Source organism: Jaculus jaculus, chromosome 8 (genome assembly GCF_020740685.1).
Source record: "Jaculus jaculus isolate mJacJac1 chromosome 8, mJacJac1.mat.Y.cur, whole genome shotgun sequence".
Lineage (NCBI taxonomy): Eukaryota > Metazoa > Chordata > Mammalia > Rodentia > Dipodidae > Jaculus > Jaculus jaculus.
In genome coordinates, this window is record NC_059109.1 from 111,954,161 (window position 1) to 111,974,448 (window position 20,288).

Below are 20,288 nucleotides of genomic sequence, written 5' to 3' on the forward strand. Positions count from 1 at the left end.
CCAGCCTATGGAGATATTACATTATGTGAGAGACCCCTGGGTGACAGGCTACTCCAGGGAGCATCTTAGGAAACATGATATATAGTGAAGATTGCTGCTGGGTCCTGTGATACTCATAGGAAGAGAAGGAGCTTGCCTTGGGCTGACCCATCATGCACCAGGGCACATGGCTTGCAAAGAGAAAGGTTACTGGATTCCACCCTCAGCCCGCGGCTTATGCCCCCCCCCCCCAGCACATGTGGGAGCTGCGTGGAACCTTAGACTTGCACACATAAGTATTCTGATGATTGATGGGATCCTCTAGACAAGGTAATGGGAGACGCCTCTTATGAAAGATACCGCTTAGGCAGAGTGGGGGTTGGGAAGATGGCTCAGCAGTTAAAGGTGCTTGTTTCCAGTGAGGCTGAACCTGAGGCATGGGGAGTCAACGGTGACAGAGTGAGAACCTTCCTGGTGACAGGAACAGCATATGCAAAGGCCCTGGGGTGGGAGAGAACTTGGCACATTTAGGCAGGTGGGCTTTGTGGCTAATAACGCAGCACCCTGGGCTTTATGCCCCAGACAGTGAGAGCCCCTTGAGGAGTTTCAGCCTGGTGGTGTGAGGTCACAGATGGATGTATGATTGGTGGCCAGAACCCCAGAATGGAGGAAAAAAAAATCTATTCTACGGAATTATAATCTCTGCCCTTTCCCCAGCAGCATCTGGGATGGAAGTGGAGAGCTGGGCCAGGTTAAATCTAAGTGAAGTATGTCCCTGACTGATACGGCTTTGTGAATCCACAGGGGGAACCGTTTGGAAGGCTGGCTCTGGTTCTGCTGTTCAGAGGGCCTGGCTGAGGCGCTCAGATCCCAACAGGCTTGTGGGTTATTGTTTGCTTGTTTGCATGTGGTGTGAGGTGCGTGCGTGCATGCATGTGTGTGTGCGTGTGTGTGTGTTGTGTGTGCATGTGTGTGTGATGTGTACGCATGCACCTCGTGTACGCGTCCGGTGTCCTCCCCTGTCGCTCATCTGCCTGTTTCCTTGCGAGCGGTCTCTCTCTAAGCCTGGAGTTGCCGTTCTCACAAGCTTCAGCAGTTCTCTGGTTTCTGCTCCCAACAGGGCTTGGCTTACAGGTGTGCATGGCCACGTGTAGGTGTGTATGTGGCTGCTGGGGAATTGAACTCAGGGTAAATCAGGCCCTCGTGCTTGTGCAGCAAGTGCTCTTACACGCTGAGCCATCTGCCCAGCTCCACCACCACCACGTTGAAGTCAGTGGGCTTGGGCTGGAACTATGGCCTGGCTGCTGGTTGGCTCCGGGCTCCAGCTTTCCCATCTATGCAGTAGGATCTAATAGGCGAAGGCTTGAAGAGATGGGCACACATGGGCAGCTACTCTAGGCAGCACACTGTCTCCTGTGTGCTGGCTGGAGCAGGCTCTCCAGGAAGTGAAGCCCATGGCAGGTAGGCAGGAGGGTCCCAGGATAGTGGTGACAATAATGGGGAACAGGAGAGGAAGGTTTTGGCAGCAGGACCGAGTTGAGTAAGCACCTGAGTCCTCACCACGCTAAGCCTCACTATAGGGCCTTCCTGGAGCATCCCACGCCAAGCAGAGCTCCTGCACCCTAGAAACGTGCGGCAGGGGCAAGACCTGCTACAAGTTGAATCCAACCCCTCTAGGTGTGCAGCTGACCATGTTGGGTGTGTGCGCCCTGCTTCTGCTCTGGGGCCTAGCCACCCCATGCCAAGGGCTGCTCGAGACGGTAGGCACGCTTGCCCGGATTGACAAGGCTGAATTGGGCAAAGGTGAGCCCAAGGTGGATGGATGGGCTGGGAGGGGAACAGATACCCAGCATCTCTGTGCTTAGCCATCATATGCTGTGGGGACCCCAGAAGGGTGGGAAGAGTGGGCTCAGGAGGCCTAGGCTTGCTCCCAGCTCCCCTAATGGTGACCAAGGCCTTTCCCTCTGAATAGAGGACTATGCCGTGTGGGCTGAGACATTGTGGGGATGCCTGAGGCTAGGGACGGGAGGGGAAGGGAATGTTAGCTGGATCATGCCCCTGCCTTATTTCTGGGGTGCTTAGCATTTGGTGCTCTAGTACCCAATGATGGGCTCAGGGATAAAGCAAAGGGGTGTGGGTAGAGGTGGGGTAGATAGGAAACCCTTCAGGTAGGCATCCTGGCTTGCTTCCATTCACCCTGCCCTTCTCACAGAGTCTCACAGAGCCAGGCTGCCATGCCTTAGGAGGACTGGGGCTGCCCATGAATGGCCACTAAGTCCTTAATAGCCACAGGCTCCCTCTACCCTGGTTCTGCTCTCCTGGGCAACCCGGGATCCAGAGCCTGAGTTAAACTAATGGCCCATGCCAACTTTGCTCTGTGACTTTGGGCAAGTGTCTGCCTCTCTCTCTCTGGGTCTTCATGTGTCCATCTAGAGAAGAAGGGGTTGCTGGGGGGGACAATGATTCATTCTGGACACTCACTGTGTGCCAGGCAGTGGGTGATCCCTGGCACCTGGGTTGGAGGAGGGAGCTATTGCAGTTCCCACCCCTTGAGTGAGACGATGCCAGTGAAATTGGGGCATTCCTGAAGCTCAGGGGAAGGGGGCGGCTTCACGGTACTGCAGGTGGAGCAAGGGCTTGCAGCATTTTCCTGCTTCCCACCCTGTCTCCAGCCATCCAGAACTCGCTGGTTGGTGGGCCCATTCTGCAGAACGTGCTGGGGACGGTGACCTCTGTGAACCAGGGCCTCCTGGGTGCAGATGGGCTGCTTGGAGGAGGCGGTCTGCTGGGCTATGGAGGCATTTTTGGGGTGGTGCAGCAGCTCTCTGGGTAAGTCCCTTAGGAAGCTTGGTCTTTCCCACTCATTTCAGGGAATGGAAGGGGAGAGGGACTCTTTTAAAGTGATGGCAGGCAGTGAGGATGGTGCGGGAACGGAGGTGGAAATAAGGGCTCTACTTTCCAGAAGGGCATTCCTGGATCCAAGACTGGGGTCAATTCTAGTTACTCACTGTGTGATCCCAGCACAGTTTGTTGGTTTCTCTGAGCTAATCCACAGTATCTGTCTGGCTCCTTCCCCCGCCTACTTGGGGTGGGAGCTGCTCATAAGACTCTGGCCCGAATGAACCCTTCCTTAGCTTCTCTCTAGGGACACGCTACTTTCAGTGCGCCATGCACCATACAAGTTCATCTTTGTCACCCTGGTAGACACCCGGGGGTGAGGGGGAGGTGGACTTTTTAATCTGGATTGTTCATCCACATGTCATTTCATAGGTAGGGTGTTTAGCTGCCCCAAAGATATCTGAATGAAATGATAATGAAAGAAAGGAACGACTAACATTTTTAGAGGAATGGCTGCTGTCGGGCGTCCTGTATGATTTTAAGCGCTGTTGGTGAATCGTCCCATCAAATGCAGAGGTGGGACAGGTTTCAGCTCTCGTCTCAGGCGACTGGCAAAGACCCTGTAGGGAAGGACCCTGCCCACACTCACCTGGGTGGCAGAGGGAACCGTGCTTATGCTGCCTGTAGTGAATCGAGGACTCACAGTCAGGATGGTCAAGAGCAGATGGTGTGGGGAGCAAAGGGTCCCCATCAACACTCGCATTTGCCTGCTGTCAGCTAATGGCACTCAACCTCATTGAGCCACGCTGAGGCAGCCCGTCAGCATCTCCATTTGTACACGTGTGGACGCTGAGGTACAAGGGTGGTGAGAGACGCCCACGGTCATTGTCGGATAGGCAGAATGAGCACTGAAGCATCTGGGTTGGACTGGCTGCCCCGTGAGGGGCTGCCAGGGGTAGATACCAGAGCAGAGTTCATGTGTACGGCATGGCCCAAGCTAAGCCAGGCACACGGGGAAAGCTCAATAAGTGCTATTACTATTGTTTGACTCCATACTTCTAGAAGCCCCTGGCCAGTGAGCCTCACACTGTCCTTGTCTCAAGGAGCCCCAGGCCATACAGCAAAGCCTGATGTGACGATCCTGTGAGCTCAGGCCCTCAGAGAATGTCTGCCAAGAACCAAGACAGAGCTTCCTGGCTGAAATCACAAGAGCCAGAGGACTCAGTTGATTGGCAGAGGATGCTGGGTGGGGGTAGAGGAGGGGGAGAGAAGGGTTCTAGGCAGAAATAGGGGCAATGAGCTAGGTGGAAGCCTGTGTGAGAAGCCCCCGGGTGTGTGTGTGTGTGTGTGTGTGTGTGTGTGCGCGCGCGTGTGAAAGAGCCTCAGGTGGGGCACAATGTCACTGTTAGGGACAGGACCAGGGCTGAGCCTGTCAGATAAAGCAGGGGCCCCAATTCTAATGCTGGTGTTAGTTACTTTATTGGGCATGGACTATACCCGCATCCTGCCTGGTCTTGTTCCCCGGGTTCTGGAAGTAAGCCACCCACTCCCTCCTCAGGCTGAAGGTAGAGGAGCTCACGCTGCCCCAGGTGTCACTGAAGCTGCTGCCCGGTGTCGGGGTGCAGCTGAATCTGCACACCAAGGTGGGCCTGCACGGATTTGGGTGAGTGTGCCCTGGGACCCCCTTGGCCCGCTCTCCCCTCATACCCACCCACACGACTCCTCTTTCCTCTGGGTCCTAGTTCATTCCCTTGCTAGTGATCACCCCACCCTCCCCCACACCCCAACGGCCGCTGAACTCCCCAGACCCTTCTCCACTGCCCAAGGCTGGTCTGAAAAGGGAAAGCGGAAAGGGTTTGCCGGGGGTCTCCTGCCCACCTATCCTCAGGGTTCCAAGAGGGCGAGGCAGGAGTGGCCAAATGGTTGAGGCTTGGCATTCGGGCCTCTCCCACCCCGCTGGCCACACAGCCCCCTGGGAGGCCTCTTGCAACTGGCTGCTGAAGTGAACGTGTCTTCCCGGGTGGCGCTGAGCATGAGCCCGCGGGGGACGCCCATCCTGGTCCTGAAGCGCTGCACCACTCTCCTGGGCCGCACCAGTCTGCTGTCTGGGTGAGTCGCTGCCGGAGCCTGAGCAGCCACCACCCCCACCAAGAGGACAGCTCTAGCATCCAGGAGCTCCGGGTGGGACGGTGGTGTGGAACCCGTGCCGGGAACCCACCAGCCTACAGCTGGAGCCACCCACTCCCGAGAGGCAGCCTTCTCCCATCCCCTGGGATCCCACCGGGAGCTCCTTGTCTCTGCTCGGAGCTCACTCAGAGACCTGGCTCCGCCCCTGCTGCCTTCCTGCCTGGGCTGGTCTCCATTTGTTTAAGAGGGGCTGGATAGAAATAGCTGGAATACACCTTCACATCCATCTCCTCCCGTGGGGCAGCCCAGGACGTGGTGGCCCTGTCCACACTTGCATAGAATCTTACTCCCACAGGACAATAGAGCCCAGAGAGGACCCAAAGTCACACACAGAGATGAGGTGGGGATGGAGATATGCTGCTCTCTTCTCTGAGAGCCCACCCCAACTGTACTGCCTGCCCTCACCCCCCTTGCCCAAGCCGCTTCTGCCTGTCTGCCCAGCGCTGCCTACATCCTAGACCCAGCCTCAGCACCCCCTAACCCTCCTGCTCTGGGCGAGCTCTAGGAATAGGGTGGAGGTCCCTCTGCTCAGAAGGGCCTTAATGAGGGTATGGTAGTTGGGGGCTTTGGGACTCCTAAAATTCCAGAGGCTCCATCCTCTCTTCTGGGCTGGTGGGAATGCTACTGCTATCTTGGGGTGTGGCTTTGTGGGGGTGTTACCCTGTACCCCATAGTGTCCAAACCAGTCTGAGCCTATCTTCAGATACCCCTTATTCTCAAGACGCCCATTCATTTGTTTATTCATCCATTCCTTATTTATTTGAACTCCACATTGAAGGAAGCCCCTACTGTAAACCCCCAAGTTTCCTCTGTTTACGAATGTTGGATAGGGAACTCAGGCTGCAGAGCAGACACATGTGGGAACTTTTTATTTGTTTACTTATTTATGAGGGAGAGAGAGAGAGAGAGGATGGGCATACCCGGGCCTTTAGCTGCTGCAAACGTGCGCCCCCTTGTGTGCACGTGCGACATTGCGTGCTTGTGTTAGTGTGTGTCTGGCTTACATGGGACCTGGAGATCTGAACATGAGTTCTTAGGTTTCTCTGGCAAGTCCCTTAACCACTAAGCCACCTCTCCAGCCTGATCCTTTCTAATCCAGCAAGTATAGCACTGGCTAGGGTGGGATGATATACCAGGAAACTAAAGCTGGCCCTGGGGCCTATGGTAAGGCAGGGTCAGGGTTTAAATCCAGGTTACCAAAGTCTCCGCCAGTTCCACCAAAGGAGGAGAGAGGAGAAATAGAGAGAGCCCCAAAGATCACCTGCTCCCACCACCCAGCAGCACACGTGTCCTCCGTCCAGGCTGCTGCCGGCACCAGTCTTTGGGATCCTGGAACAGACCTTGTGCAAGGTGCTGCCCGGAGTGGTGAGTGTGGCGCTGGGCCAGGCTGGCCCCTTCCTTGATGGACCTGCCTCGGTTTGGGGTCCTGCCCCTCCCTGTCTGCCAGGGGCTTCTATCTTAGCCTCAGGAACACCTGGTAGTCTGTGCCATGGGATTCAGCCTCCCCAAGCCTCCAGCCTGAGCTGGAGATACACCTACATCCAAATCTGAGTCATTTTCTTTACCCTTTCTATTTGTACCCTGTGTATGGTGACTGAATTTAAATTAAAGCCGGGTCCCCAGATGGGAAGCAGAGCTTGGGCTTGGCAGCCCCTTACCAGTAGGGATATCACACATCCATGTGCCCACTGGTGGTATTCTGGGCCTATCCCAGGCCATGCAGCTCCCTGGGCACACTGGGGCACCCAAGTCCCCCGTGAACAGCACTGTGCAGGTGGCACAGGATGCTGTCCTGGGGTCATCTGTTTGGCCCTGAGCTGGAGAAAGCAATAAGGCAAAGCAACACAGGGCAGGAGGTAAGACAGCTACATTGGCCCCTGTACGACCGTCACCGGGGAATCTGAGGATGCCCCTCACTGGGTCCTGGGCTGTGTAACCTGAGTTGTTTGTTTTGTTTTTTTGGGGGGGTTGAGGTAGGGTCTCACTCTAACTCAGGCTGACCTGAAATTCACTATGTAGTCTCAGGGTAGCCTCAAACTCATGGTGATCCTCCTACCTCTGCCTCCCAAGGGCTGGAATTAAAGGTGTGCGCCACCACGCCAGGCATGACCTGAGTTTTTAAGATGGCTCTAGACTTGTCCCTGTGGTTTCTCTCTGTGGTCCTCACGGGTTGCCTGGTGTCCCGCCTCCAGCACTGCTCTCCTCCGATTGCCTGACCCCCAGAGGCCTGGAAGTGGGGTTGGGGGAGGGTCTCAGGCTTGTCGTAGCCCTGTCTCATATGTCTACATGCAACCCGCATCTCTGGCTCGCACTGTGGAATGAGGCACTAAGCTGGGCTTCACCCCGCTGTGTGCAGAGCATGGGGTTGGCCGATGTGTCAGGCATCTTACTGCAGCCTGGGCAGCAGAGTGGAGGATCATGGGACTCCAGCTAGGGTGGCAGGGCAAACCCGTGACCTCAGAGGGAACAGCAGCCACCCTGCCCATGTCCTTAATCTCCCAGTAACTTCTACAATATCTTCCTCATCCCACAGCAATCTTTGGGGTTTCCTAGTGGGGAAAATGTAAAAGGAAGGTGGACTTGGGTACCCACTCAACCCCTTCCTGTCCCCCCCCAATGTCCTCCCTGCCTGTTTACATACTCCCTCATAGCTGAGACCCCTGTACCACTTAGGGGAAGGGCAGCTGTCTCCTACCCAAATCAGAGTACACTCTTATCTCTCCTGTGATATCCGTGCCCCCCCCCCCAGCTGTGCCCCGTGGTGGACAGCGTGCTGAACGTCATGAACGAGCTCCTGGGAGCCGGCCTGAGTAAGCTTTTCTTCTTTGTCCCTTCTCTGGCTCTCTCTCCCATCTAGCCATCGAGGCGGGGCGCGCATGGAGGGAAGTGGCTGGGGGGAGGACCTTCCACTTCTCAGCATCTAGAGTGCTAAGCGTTGCACCATGGCCCCTCACTTCCCCCTTAAACTTGTGGAGCCCTCAGGGTGAGGAGACCCACAGTGTCCACAGCTGAGGTCTCCCGGTGCTGGCTGCCCAGGGTCAGAAAAAGGAAGAGAAGAAGGTTGTTCTTTGCTGAGGCAGATGCTGTAGGCCCAGAGGACTTCATTAAGGTAGCAGAGGTAGACCCAATCTCCCTGCCTTATGGAGACAGAGAAAACGGGTTTTCTCAGAGAGAGAGAGAGAGAGAGAGAAAGAATAGGTGAGCCAGGGCCTCAACCACTGAGATAGAACTCCAGATGCTTGCGCCACCTAGTGGGCGTGTGCAACCTTGCACTTGCCTCACCTTTGCTAATGCGGGACCTGGAGAGGAGAGCACAGGTCCTTCGGCTTCTCAGGCGAGCGCCGTAAGCGCTAAGCCACCTCTCCAGCCCTTCTTGCATGTTTTCCGTCCTGTAGGCTTGGTACCCCTCAGGACTCTGGGGTCTGTGGAGTTTACTTTGGCCACATTGCCCCTCATCTCCAACCAGTACATAGAGCTGGACATCAATGTGAGTGTTCTAGAGGCCCGGGCTGTGGGGTCACGGATTGTGGGGATTTCAGGGCATGGAGCTGCCAGGTGGCTGGGCAGCTGCAGACTTTCTTGTGTTCATCTCTTGCCACACAGCCCATTGTGAAGGGTGTAGCTGGTAACGTCATCGATTTCCCCAAGCCACGCCTCCCGGTCAAGGTGCCCCCCAAGGAGGACCACACCTCCCAGGTGACAGTGCCTCTCTACCTCTTCAGCACCGTGTTTGGGCTTCTGCAGAACAACGGTGCCCTTGATCTAGACATCACCCCCGAGCTGGTGAGTGGGACATGAGGGGAGGTGGCCCGTGATCATGGCCGTGGGTGTGGGTGTTGTGACAAGAACGGATCCTTGGAGGCCACATCTGGTGCTGTGGTCATCAGGGTATGTTGGCTGAGTCTGGGAGTGCTCTGGCCCTGGGGACAGAGTGTATGGACATGTCTGTAATGACAAGAGGGTGGGTATGGTCACATGGATCCACCGTTTGCTTGGCAGTCTGGTAGGAATGTGGGATGCTTGAGTCCAATTGTGACCATATTTTCCAGTGTTCTAGCCAGAAGCTGGCAAGTTTACATTAAACAAACTGGCTTGTAAATACAGTGTTCTTCACCGTTCTGGTGAGAGGTGGGATTCCCAGGGACGACCCTTGGCTTTGTGAGCGGCTCTGGTAGCTTGGGGACGGGCATGACACTAGACCTGTACAGCCTGGCCACCATCAGCCTCTGCCGCGATTGTGGGAAGAGTCTAAGTGTCCTGGGTATAAAGTGACAGCCGTTGTAGCCCTGCCCCTTAGCTGCCTTCGAACATGCCTGGTGCATGGCCAGGCTCAGTTCGAGGTGGGCAGGTCTGCAATGGCAGGATAGAAGCTGGAGGGACGGGCACTCCACCTTCACTCTGTGTGTCTCACGGATTCACTTCCTCCCACACTCCCCACCTTCTTCCATTTACTCTCACTCCTAGGTTCCCAGCAATATACCACTGACAACTTCCGACCTGGCAGCTTTGGCCCCTGAGGTGAGTGGTCCTCTCATGGGTTTTGATCACTGCAGTTCTTTCCCCACGAATCTGAATAAGCTGCAACATCATTTTTTTTAAAATTATTTATTTATTTGAGAGCGACAGACACAGAGAGAAAGACAGATAGAGGGAGAGAGAGAATGGGCGCGCCAGGGCTTCCAGCCTCTGCAAACGAACTCCAGACACGTGCGCCCCCTTGTGCATCTGGCTAACGTGGGACCTGGGGAACCGAGCCTCGAACTGGGGTCCTTAGGCTTCACAGGCAAGCGCTTAACCGCTAAGCCATCTCTCCAGCCCTGCAACATCATTTTTAAAATATTTTATTTATTTATTTGAGAGAGAGAGAAAGAGGAAGAGAGAGAGAGAATAGGTACACCAGCACCTCTAATCACTGCAAGTGAACTCCAGATGCATGCACCACTTTGTGCATCTGTCTTACGTGGGCTCTGGGGAATTGAACCTGGGTTCTTAGGCTTCTCAGGAAGTTCCTTAACCACTAAGCCATCTCCGCAGCCCAAGAACATCTTTCTTGGTACAGTTCTCTAGGCACCTGATGTGGAGTCTAGATTCATACTAAAGTCTGAGAGTCTAATGCTATCCTTTCTGCTTAGTAGGCAGAGAACAGGAGCATCCTTGCAGGCTACTGACCACTGCAATCCCTCCATCTGCCTCACGTCACCTTCCCGCTAGTGTTCCCTGTCCCTGGAGAGACAAGCAGCTAGGACTCGTGGGCGTGAATACTTGACCCCAGGGCCTGGCTGTAGCTTCCCAGTCACTCCACTGGGGCTGGATCTGCCACTACCCAGCTGTGAGACCCTGAATTCATCCTGAGCCGAGATGACTACCATGGGGTTCTCCCAGAGTTTGAGAGAGGCTGGAGAGAGGAACTGAGAATGGAGGTGGCAGAAGAGCTGTGGTGTGGGGACCACAGACCCTGAGAGTCCTTGAAGGGGTGACTCAGGAAGCCTCAGGGAGCCAGGCGGGGCTAACACTTCCCAATCTCTGGGCTGAAGAGCAGAGGAAGCTCAGGGAAGGAGGGAGCCTGAGGCTGGCTCAGATCGCGCCGGCAGCCTGTGAACTCCACCTGCTGGTCTCATGCTACAGGGCCTCCTGGTTCCAGCTGGCACTCTGGTTCTGGGACACCCAGGGGTAGAATCTTCTGATCCCCCACCTGGATGACTTTGCTTGCAGCTTGGGGAGCCTGGGCCCCAAATTCTAGCACACGAGTGTCCCGAGGTCCACCCTTCTAGTCTGAGCTGCAGACACTGCAATTTCTAGCTTTTCTCCAGGGCAACGGAATGATGAGGAGACAGAGTGTTCCCACCATGTGCTTCCTTTCGCATCCACTGTTATCGCGGGGTTTTACATATATTTTATTTATTTATTTGAGAGAAAGAGGGAGAGAGAGAGATAACGGGCACACAAGGGCCTCCAGCCACGGCAAATGAACTCCAGATGCATGCTCCCCCTTGTGTGTCTGGCTTACATGGGTCCTGGTGAGTCGAACCCGAATCCCCTGGCTTTGCAGGCAAGTGCCTTAACCACTAAGCCATTTCTCCAGCCCCTATTATCATCTTTTTTGGAAAATATTTTTATTTATCTATTTGAGAGCAAGAGAGACAGAGAGGAAGAGGCACATAGAGAGAATAAGCATGGACGGCACTAGCGTCTCCTGGCACTGCCAATGAACTCCAAATGCTTGCGCGTCTGGCTTTACATGGGCACTAGGGAATCGAACCTGGGCCATCGGGCATTGCAAGCAAGCACCTTTAACCGCTGAGCCATCTCTCCAGCCTTTAAAAAAAACATGTATTTATTTATTTGCAAGCAGGAAGAGGTAGATGAGAGACATCTAGAGAGAATGGGCATACCAGGGCCTGCATCCACTGCAAACAAACTCCATCATCATGTGCCACTTTCTGCATCTGGCTTTATGTGGGTAGTGGGGAATCGGACCTTGGTTGTTAGGCTCTGCAGGCAAGTGCCTTAACTGCTGAGCCAGCCAGCTCTTGTTTTGTTCTTGAGACAGGGCCTCGTGTGCCTCAGGCTAGCCTCCCACTTCCTATGTAGCGGAGGCTAGCCTTGAACTCTTCCTGATCTTCCTGCCTCTACCTCTTAGGAGCTGGAGTTACAGGTATGCGCCACCATGCCAGATTGCTTTGCACGACACAGAGTCTGAATGGGTGGCTTGGTGGGTTGGAATCTCACCATGTGAGTGCCACTCTGGTCCGGCAGAGTCCACGCTAGTCTGGGTCAGGCTGTGACCTTGGTGACCGACACAAATGCCCGAAACACAGAGGGCGCTCAGTTAGCAGTTGTCAGCTGACCGACCGGCCGACTCTAACACGGCCGGGCGCCAAAGCCACTGTCCCAAACTTGTCCCTCTCCTGTGTCTTCCAGGCCCTGGGGAAGCTGCCCCCTGGTCAGCGCCTCCTCCTCTCGCTGCGGGTGACAAAAGCGCCCACGGTCACACTGCAGAGCAAGAAAGCCACAGTCTCCATCCCAGCCACCATCCATGTGCAGTCCTCTGTCCCCCAAGGGACTCCCGTAGCCCTCTTCCAGCTGAACGGGGTGAGTGAGCGAGGTGAAGCCCGGGCACCCGCAGAGCCCCCCTCTGGCCCCCCCTCTTGCTCTGACCCAGTTCAGGCTCGCCGTGCTTCCCCGGGACCATGGAAATTGCTCCTGGCTGCCCAGCCTCTGTTTAGCTGTCTCCTGGCTGAACTTAACTTACAGCCCCCTGGCCTCATCCTGCGTCCCACTAGCCCCAGCCTGCCTTGCTTCTTTTTTTTGTTTTTTGGTTTTTTGAGGTAGGGTCTCACTCTGGCTCAGGCTGACCTGGAATTCACTATGTAGTCTCAGGGTGGCCTCGAACTCTGGGCGATCCTCCTACCTCTGCCTCCCGAGGGCTGGGATTAAAGGCGTGCGCCACCACGCCCAGCCTGCCTTGCTTCTTGTAGGCCTACCTCCCCGGCGTCCTCCCTGCCTTCCCCAGTCACCTTCTGGAATGGCTTCCAAGCTTCAGCTCAGACGCCCCTATTGTGAAGTCTCGTCTCATCCCCCTGTGGGCTGGACAGAGGGTGCCTCTGAGCTCCGGGGCCCACACAGCTCCCGTACACAGTGGCTCAAGGTGGGACTGGCCAGAGGCTCACCTGGCCACTAGGTGACTGTCCTTTAGCCCCGCCGAGTCAGGGTGACCACTGCCTACTTTCCCCCTCAGGTTCTGACGCTCAACGCCCAGCTGGCTCCATCTGCCACGAAGCTGCACGTGTCCCTGTCCCTGGAACGGTAATGTGGCACTCTGAGGACGGGATCTTGTCTGTCTCTGTGGGCACAGGCATGAGGCACTGGGCAAAACAGGGCCTAGCTAGTGTGATGAGCATCAATAACGAGTTCCAGCAGCTTCTTCCTGTCTTGGGTCCTGCAGGAGGGCATGTGGTAGCTGCTGTACAGATGAGCCACTAGGGCTTAGGGCGGCCCCCCAACACAGGATCCGCCACTAACTCCCTCTACTCAGAGCCCGTCTCTGAGGCTGAGCTTGTCCTAGGACGTGAGGCATTAGCATGAGGCTGACCATGGGGACAGGAGTCCCAGAGTGCTGGCAGATAGCTTTGCCTCCCGAGGACTTGTTAAATTTCTCCTCTTCCTACCCTCTGGCAACCAGGCATCGTGTCAAGATGAAGGTCTGTGACAACCTTTCTTATACACGCATAGCCCAGCATAGCGCTTTACAGTTTGCTATGTGGTCCTAGGTCACGCAGTCGGCCTGCGGCTTGAACCTCCATTCTCCAGGCCTTGTGCTCTGGCCAAGGGGAAGCCTGTTCATCCCCTGCCCCAGTTCCAGGGACTTTCCGAGGCATCTCTGAGACCTGCCTGTCCCGTCTGCATGCTCACCGGGCTGCATGCAGCGTCCTTCTCAGGTCCCCCATGCCATGGTTCCGCAGCTGTCCTCCTTGACAGAGGGCCTGGTCACCTCTACCTCTTGGTGGTAGTTTATCCCACAGCCCTCGGATCAGGCTCACCTTGAACTGTTCTTGGGCCAGCTGGGGTCCGCTGGTGGATGCTGCCCACAGTGAGTGTCTGCTGACCCTGTGTGTGTGGCTGCGTTAGGGCGGGTCACTCGCTCACCCAGCCAGCTGGTGCTCCAAGGCCATAGCTGCAGGGGAGGGCCATGATGTCTCTGAAGGAAGGGGTCGTTCCCTCCAGGCTATGCCACAGGTAGGAAAGCTGTCCCCGAGCCAAGACTGGGTAGAGGCGAGCTGGGCCTGAAGCCCCTTTTCTGACCCAGGCAAGTCAGGGAGAGCCAGGACAGGCCAGATAGAACAGCTCTCTGGGGAGGGGGGGTTTTCAGGAGCCCTGGGGCCCTCACCATCTCCTTTTTTTTCACTGCAGGCTAAGTGTCCAGCTGGCCTCCTCCTTCTCCCAACCCTTTGATGTAAGTTCCTGGAGCTTGGCCGGAAGGGAGGAAGGATCTTAGGGAGGGGCTGAGTGTAGATCATGGCTGAGCTGGCAAAGCAGAGCAAAGACCAGGCAGGTACGCTTGTGTGCACGCACACGTGTGTGTGTGTGTGTGTGTGTGTGTGTGTGTGATTACAGTGAACATCTTCAGAAAGTCGAGGTTTTAGCATCTCATTGTAAGGAAAGTATAAGAACAAAACAAAAGAGAACACCGGACTTGATATCTACTGACAAGACTGTTTTATTGAGAGAAACAGCGAGGGACCTCCACTTTTCTGCAATGAAGACTGAAGCACTGAGCCAGGCTAGGGTGTAAGCTTATAAGGAGGATCTAAGAAAAACAGACTATACCAGGTGCAGTTGATAAGAACATTGTAGCTGTTTGTGTCCTTGTTCGGAATAGGCTTCTTTCCGCCAGGAATGTCTAAGGGAGGACACCCAGATGGTCCCTGGTTCTTCAAGGGCATCTAGGCTAAGGGGAGTACATCAATCAGGGAAGGGTGCCGAACTTCTTTATTGCCCGCAAGCTTTAGGGATAGCTATTAACTCTTTAGTCCCCTTTAGTTTTCAGGGAAGGCTATTAACCCTTCACTCATGAAGTTGTAAATACTTAAAATCTCACAAAAGGTCCAAAGTTCTGGGATTTCACACAAGTAATAAGGTCCTAAACTCAGAAAGTTCTAACCTTTCAGGACCCCCTCCCCCCACAGAGCCCTACAGTCCTTGCTTCCCAGAGCCCTGAGGCTCTGAAATGTCATTTCAAGTTCTAGAATATTCCAAGGGCCCTAAACTGGCAGGCAGACTTCACAGAACTCTTCTACATCCGGATGTACGTCCTTTCTCCTTTCTCAGCGACATCCCCCTTTTCAAGATTCCGGAATAAGGGTGAAGCCTTCCTAAATTAGAGTCCCTTTTGGTGTCACTGGTGGACAGCCCAGATCCTGGGACTGGGTGACACCAAGAACTGTGTCTTCTGACTCGCTGGAGGCTCCCTGGGGAGCGGGGGAGCTCCCTCGAAAGCCTCTCTCACCAAGCGCCCTATTGCAGGCATCTCATCTGGAAGAATGGCTCAGCGACGTGCTCAGGGCTGTCTACGTGCCAAAGCTCAATGGTATGGTGGCTTGGCTCTCTTCTCGGACACACGGAATGTCCCCATTTGGGACTGTCTTGTTAGTTACCTCTCTCCCATTGTTCTCACGAAGATGCTGAGGTCAGAGAGGGGTTGGTTCCCACTTGTAAGGTGCAGAAACCGACTCTGGCTAACACCTACCTCAAGCCAGCCTCTGGGCCACAAAAAGTCGAGGTCACCTGGGTCCTGCTTGGGCGCCCCCAGTCCATTGGGAAGCAGCTGTATGACCCAGGAGTGAAAGCAGAGATGCCACAGGACACAAGGGGGTTGATGGCCCTTGGGGACTTTGCTGAAAGGGGCCGCTGACAAAAGAAAAGGGGCTTGTTTTGTTAGGCTGTGGGAGGACGACAAGGAGTTTGCCAGTAGGAAGCTGAGTGTTCCCAAGAAGAGAGATGGCTGCTTTAAGGAAAGTGCTAGAATAAATAAGGTCAGCAGTGCGTGTGAGTTCCTAGGGGCTGAGGCACTCCCGTCTTTGTTTCGAACTCTTCCTTCTTCGCAGTGGACCTGGAGGTTGGAATTCCCCTGCCGAAGATTCTCAACGTCAATTTTGCCAATTCGGTTCTGGAGATCATCGAGGTGAGCTGCGGTCAGTGCCTGCAGAGCCCTGCTTGGCACACTTGAGGGACATGCCGTGCCTTACCCTCCGGTCTATCTCTGAACCAGGTTATAAATTGCTCAGGGAACCACAGTCGCTTATTTATCTCAAGACTGGCATCTACTCCTTCCGCCCTTGCCCAGGGCAGACGTGGTCAATCAATTAGCGTTCTTTCCAGTTGAATTCTGGCACGTCTGACCTTGTAGAGGGAACTTCGGGTCTACTCACAGAATTACAGTTCCCTGGTTCGTGAGTGGCAAATGCCTGTGCCGCCCTTCCTTCATCTTGTGCCCGTGGCAGACATGGCTAATAGAGTGCAACTCCCCCGCCCCACCCGTGCCCCTGACAATCCTGTTCAACTCGGCCCATGGTTGAATCTTGGAACCTCTCTGAGAGATGGGAAGAGCCTAGAATTCTGTACCCGTTTTATTTTTGTCAGGATAAAGGATGAGGGAGATCAGATTTTTGACCCGAAGTTACGCGGCATGGTGTTGGCAGAAATGACACTCGGGCTTGAGTGTAAATCACCAGTGTAACCACACTGGATGTCGTTTTCCTTATTATCCATCCATTTGTCCCCTGTGTTTCACACACAGCACCAACCGCAGGATGCAGGTGGCCAGGCATGGGGGCAAGCCAGGGACGCAGGGCCGGGAGGAGGGTGGCTGACCGAGAACTCTTATCCCTGCAGAATGCTGTGGTGCTGACTGTGATACCCTGAGATGGGTGTGGCCGTTACCCTCCCTGTGGACTATAGAGTCTGTTCACCTGTCCACCCTGCCTCAGTTACCCTCCTGGTCTCTAGCCTGCATTGGTGGCAGTATTAGCGCCCTCTGTCTATCCAGGTCCACCTTGCCCTGTGACTCTGCAATTCTGCCCATCTGGGGTGGAGGGGATGGTGGACGGGCAGCCACGGGACTGCCTCAAGGAGAACTCAATAAAATGAGCTTTGGTCTTGTGCCTCCTCTCTGGTCTGTTCCCTACATTGGCTTGGACATCCAGGGTCCTTCCCAGCTCTAGGCAGGAGCCCCTGGGAAGTGAGGGGACCTGGGGGTCTAGTCATGGCAGCACTGAGTTCCAAGTTTACCTACCTCCTCCCCTCCCTGCCTCCACTTCTCTCTGTGTTTCTCCTCTCCCCCTCGTCCTTTCTGCTGCTCTCATCTCTGTCTGTCTCCTGAAGCTGTCATCCTCCAAGAGATTGCCCCCAGTCTCAGGCTTCCCTGACCCTCACCCCATGAGGAACGCACCTCCTTGACCTCCTGTGATTCTCCTCCATCCCAGCCTTCTCCTGCCATGTCTCACTGTCCTCGGTGGTCCTCTCTGGCTTTGAAAAATCTTTCAAAAGTGTGTCTCAAGGGCTAGAGAGATGGCTTAGTGGTTAAGGCATTTGCCTACAAAGCCAAAGGACCTCAGTTCAATTCCCCAGGACCCACGTAAGTCAGATGCACATTTTCTTTTGTAGCAGCTAGAGGCCATGGCTCACCTATTCTCTCTCTCAGTCTCTCTCTCTCTCTTTGTCTGCCTGCCTCTCTCTCTCAAATAAATGGATGAAAAATAAATAAAATATTTTTTAGAAAGTATGTCTCGGGAACCTGCCTATAAAACAAGGTGGGAGGAAAGGCCTTGCACCTAAATCTGCCTGCTGACCTACACACATACACACACACACACACACACACACACACACACACACACACACACAAAGCTACGCTGAGATACAATAAAGAATCTTTAATCAGCCTGGTGTATTTCTGAAGGCCTGTAATCCTGGAAACTTGAGAGGAAGAGGCAAAAGGATCGGAAGTTCAGGGCCATTTCTGGCTGCACAGCAAGTTGGGAGATAAGCCTGAAGGGATGGTTAACCTTCTCAGCTAGATTTAGAATTGCTATAGAAACACACTATGGCCGTGTTTATGAGGGTGTTTCTAGAAGGTATAAGAGAGGAGAGAAGACACCCTAAATGTGGGGGGCACCATCCTATGTGCTGAGGCCCTGGGCTGAATAAAATGTAGTCTGCATAGAAAAAAAGAAAGAAAGAAAGTATGTCTCGGGCTGGAGAGATGGCTTAGCTATTAAGGCACTTGCTTCTGAACCCTAAGGACCCAGGTTCATCCACCAGTATCCATGTGAGCCAGATGCACGAGGTGGTGCATGCATTTGCACTTCATTTGAAATGGCTAGAGGCCCTGGTGCTCCCATTCTCACCGCCTGTTTCTCTGTCTGTGTCTCCCTAAAATAAATAAATTTAAAAATTTAAATACCTTAAATATATATATATATATATATATATATATACATACATACATATATATATGTATGTATATATTAAAAAGTATATCTCACTGTCTCTGACAGCCCTTTCTGGCTTTGGGACATCTCTCAAAAGCATGTCTGTCCTGAATTTTGAAGGATGAATAGCTTTCCAGGGAGAAAAACAGCCAGTCTCCAGGCAGCCAGGATGAAGGAGGCTCCCATGCAGGGGGTACAGAGACATTTACGGACTCAGCAACAGCAGACCTGGACGCCCTTAGAACAGAAGGGCATGGCGGGTACTCTTGACCCAGGTGCTGGGCAGCTCCTTTCACCACGGTGACAAAATACCCAAGAGACAGTTTAAAGGATTTACTTGGGCTTGTGGTAATGGAAGGTTTGGCCTGTAGCTGGCTAGCTCCATTGATGAGGACCCGAGGTGAGGCAGACTCATGGTGGAGGAACACGTGGCAGGAAGCCACTTGCCCTCAGTGGCCAGGAGGCAGAAGGAGAGAGTGACTGTCCTAGCAGGTTTCCTTTTCCTCTTGTCCATGCGGGACACTAGCATCTGGGATGGTACTACCCACGTTTGAGGTGGGGTTTCCCCCAGTGAACCCTCTCTGGATGCCCCTCACAGGCAAACTTCTCTAATCTGTTAGTTGTCACTCAGGCCAATAAAGGTCACAGTCAACATTAACAGCTCACGTGGAGAAAATGAGACTGGAGAGAGGCCTGGCTGGCCCTAGGTCACCAAGAGGTAGAATTAGGGGATGGGGACATGCTTCAGGGGTTAAAGGTATTTGCTCTACCAAAGGCTGCTCTCCAGGGTTGATTCCCTAACCAGCCACGTAAGGACAAATGAGCGTTTGTTTGTAGCGGCAGGAGACCTTGGGGACATGTGTACACACACACACACACACATACACACACACACACGCATACACACACGCATACACATACACCCCCCCCAATAAAAAGGTTTTTATTTTTTTAAATAGGGTCTCACTGTAGCCCAGGCTGACATAGAACTCACTCTGCAGTCCTGGGCTAGCTTTGAACTCACAACAATCCTCCTACTTCTGCATCCCAAGTACTGGGATTAAAGGCATATACCACCATGCCCAGCTAATAAAAGTATTATTATTATTATTATTTTTTGAGAGTGAGCATGGGTGCACCAGGGCACCCACCTGGCTTTATATGGGTGGTAAATAGACAAACTCCAGACACATGCACCACTTTGTGCATCTGGCTTTTACATGGGCACTGGGGAATTGAACCTAGGCCATCAGGCTTTGCAAGTGAGTGCCTTTAACCTCTGAGCCATCTCTCCAGCCTACAAATCAATAAAGTTTTTGAAAAGGTGGAATTAGAGACTAGGGGGCGTCTTGCTTTTAGGTATTGAGCTCCACTCTGCTGCTCAAGATGGGCTTCTTGGAGAGAGCGTCACCTATGGTAGGCCTGAGAGAAAAGAAGCTAAGTCTTGGCAACCGGCTTAGAGCATTTGGGGCCAAAGGCAGGCAGAGGAGGGTTGGAGCCCACTTGAAGTTCTATTAATTCTTCCATTCTCTTATCTCCCTTCTATCACATTCTCTCTCTTCTTTTCCATTTCATTTCCTCCTTCCTCCTCCCTTTCCATTCTCCCTCCTCCTTTTCCTCTCTCCTTCTCTTCCCTCTCTTTCCCGACTTCCCCTCCCCCCACATCATTGCAATGTGGATGAACATGTCTTCCCATGTGGAGAAATGAGGGGCTTGCATGAGCACTTGTGTCCAGGGCCACCCCAGCTGCTGGCTCCTGGCATGTCCCAGGCAGGTCACTTGATCTCCCAAGGATCATACAGTAATGGGGCAGGGTGTGGTTAGCCATAAGAAGGGCCCCGCTCCCATGCTGGTGGCCCTGTGGCATCATCCCAAGCCACTCTAGCCTGTACTTGCTCCGTCCTCCACCCACAGCACATCATCCCTCGGCAGCATCCTTCCCTGGACTCTGCCAGTCTCTTCCCCCGAACCCTCCCCCCCCCCCATCTCACTGTGCCTGGCCGCCCTCCCTCAGTGGGGGGTCTTCAGTGGCAACTGGATGTCGTTCAGGATCCCGCTGGATGTCCACGCAGTCCTGCTGTGGCCTGTAGAGGGCCCAGTTGTCAGCCTTCAGCTCTGTCGCAGACCCTTGAGACGGGCTCATTTACAATGCACAGGAATTTGCGGGCTCACAGTTCGGAAGCTGGAAAGTCCAAGATTGAGGGCCTCACATCTGCTGGGATTCTTGTTGCTATCCATGGTGGCAGGCAGAATGGCAAAGAGGTGAAGAGAGGGAGGGCTGGTGAGAAAGAGAGA

The 20,288-nt window shown here is 54.1% G+C and overlaps 1 protein-coding gene across 1 annotated transcript; it reads left to right on the plus strand.

Moving 5' to 3' along the window:
* The first annotated feature begins 1,670 nt into the window (after nt 1-1,670).
* Bpifb3 (BPI fold containing family B member 3) lies at nt 1,671-16,532 on the plus strand. Its single transcript, XM_004668006.2, has 15 exons — nt 1,671-1,782; nt 2,652-2,808; nt 4,376-4,480; nt 4,786-4,926; nt 6,306-6,369; nt 7,754-7,814; nt 8,400-8,491; nt 8,608-8,787; nt 9,469-9,522; nt 11,926-12,096; nt 12,743-12,810; nt 13,915-13,957; nt 15,028-15,091; nt 15,609-15,685; nt 16,396-16,532. Exons 1-15 carry the CDS (start codon nt 1,671-1,673, stop codon nt 16,423-16,425), a joined length of 1,419 nt encoding a protein of 472 aa, XP_004668063.2. The 3' UTR covers nt 16,426-16,532.
* Nucleotides 16,533-20,288: the final 3,756 nt, after the last annotated feature.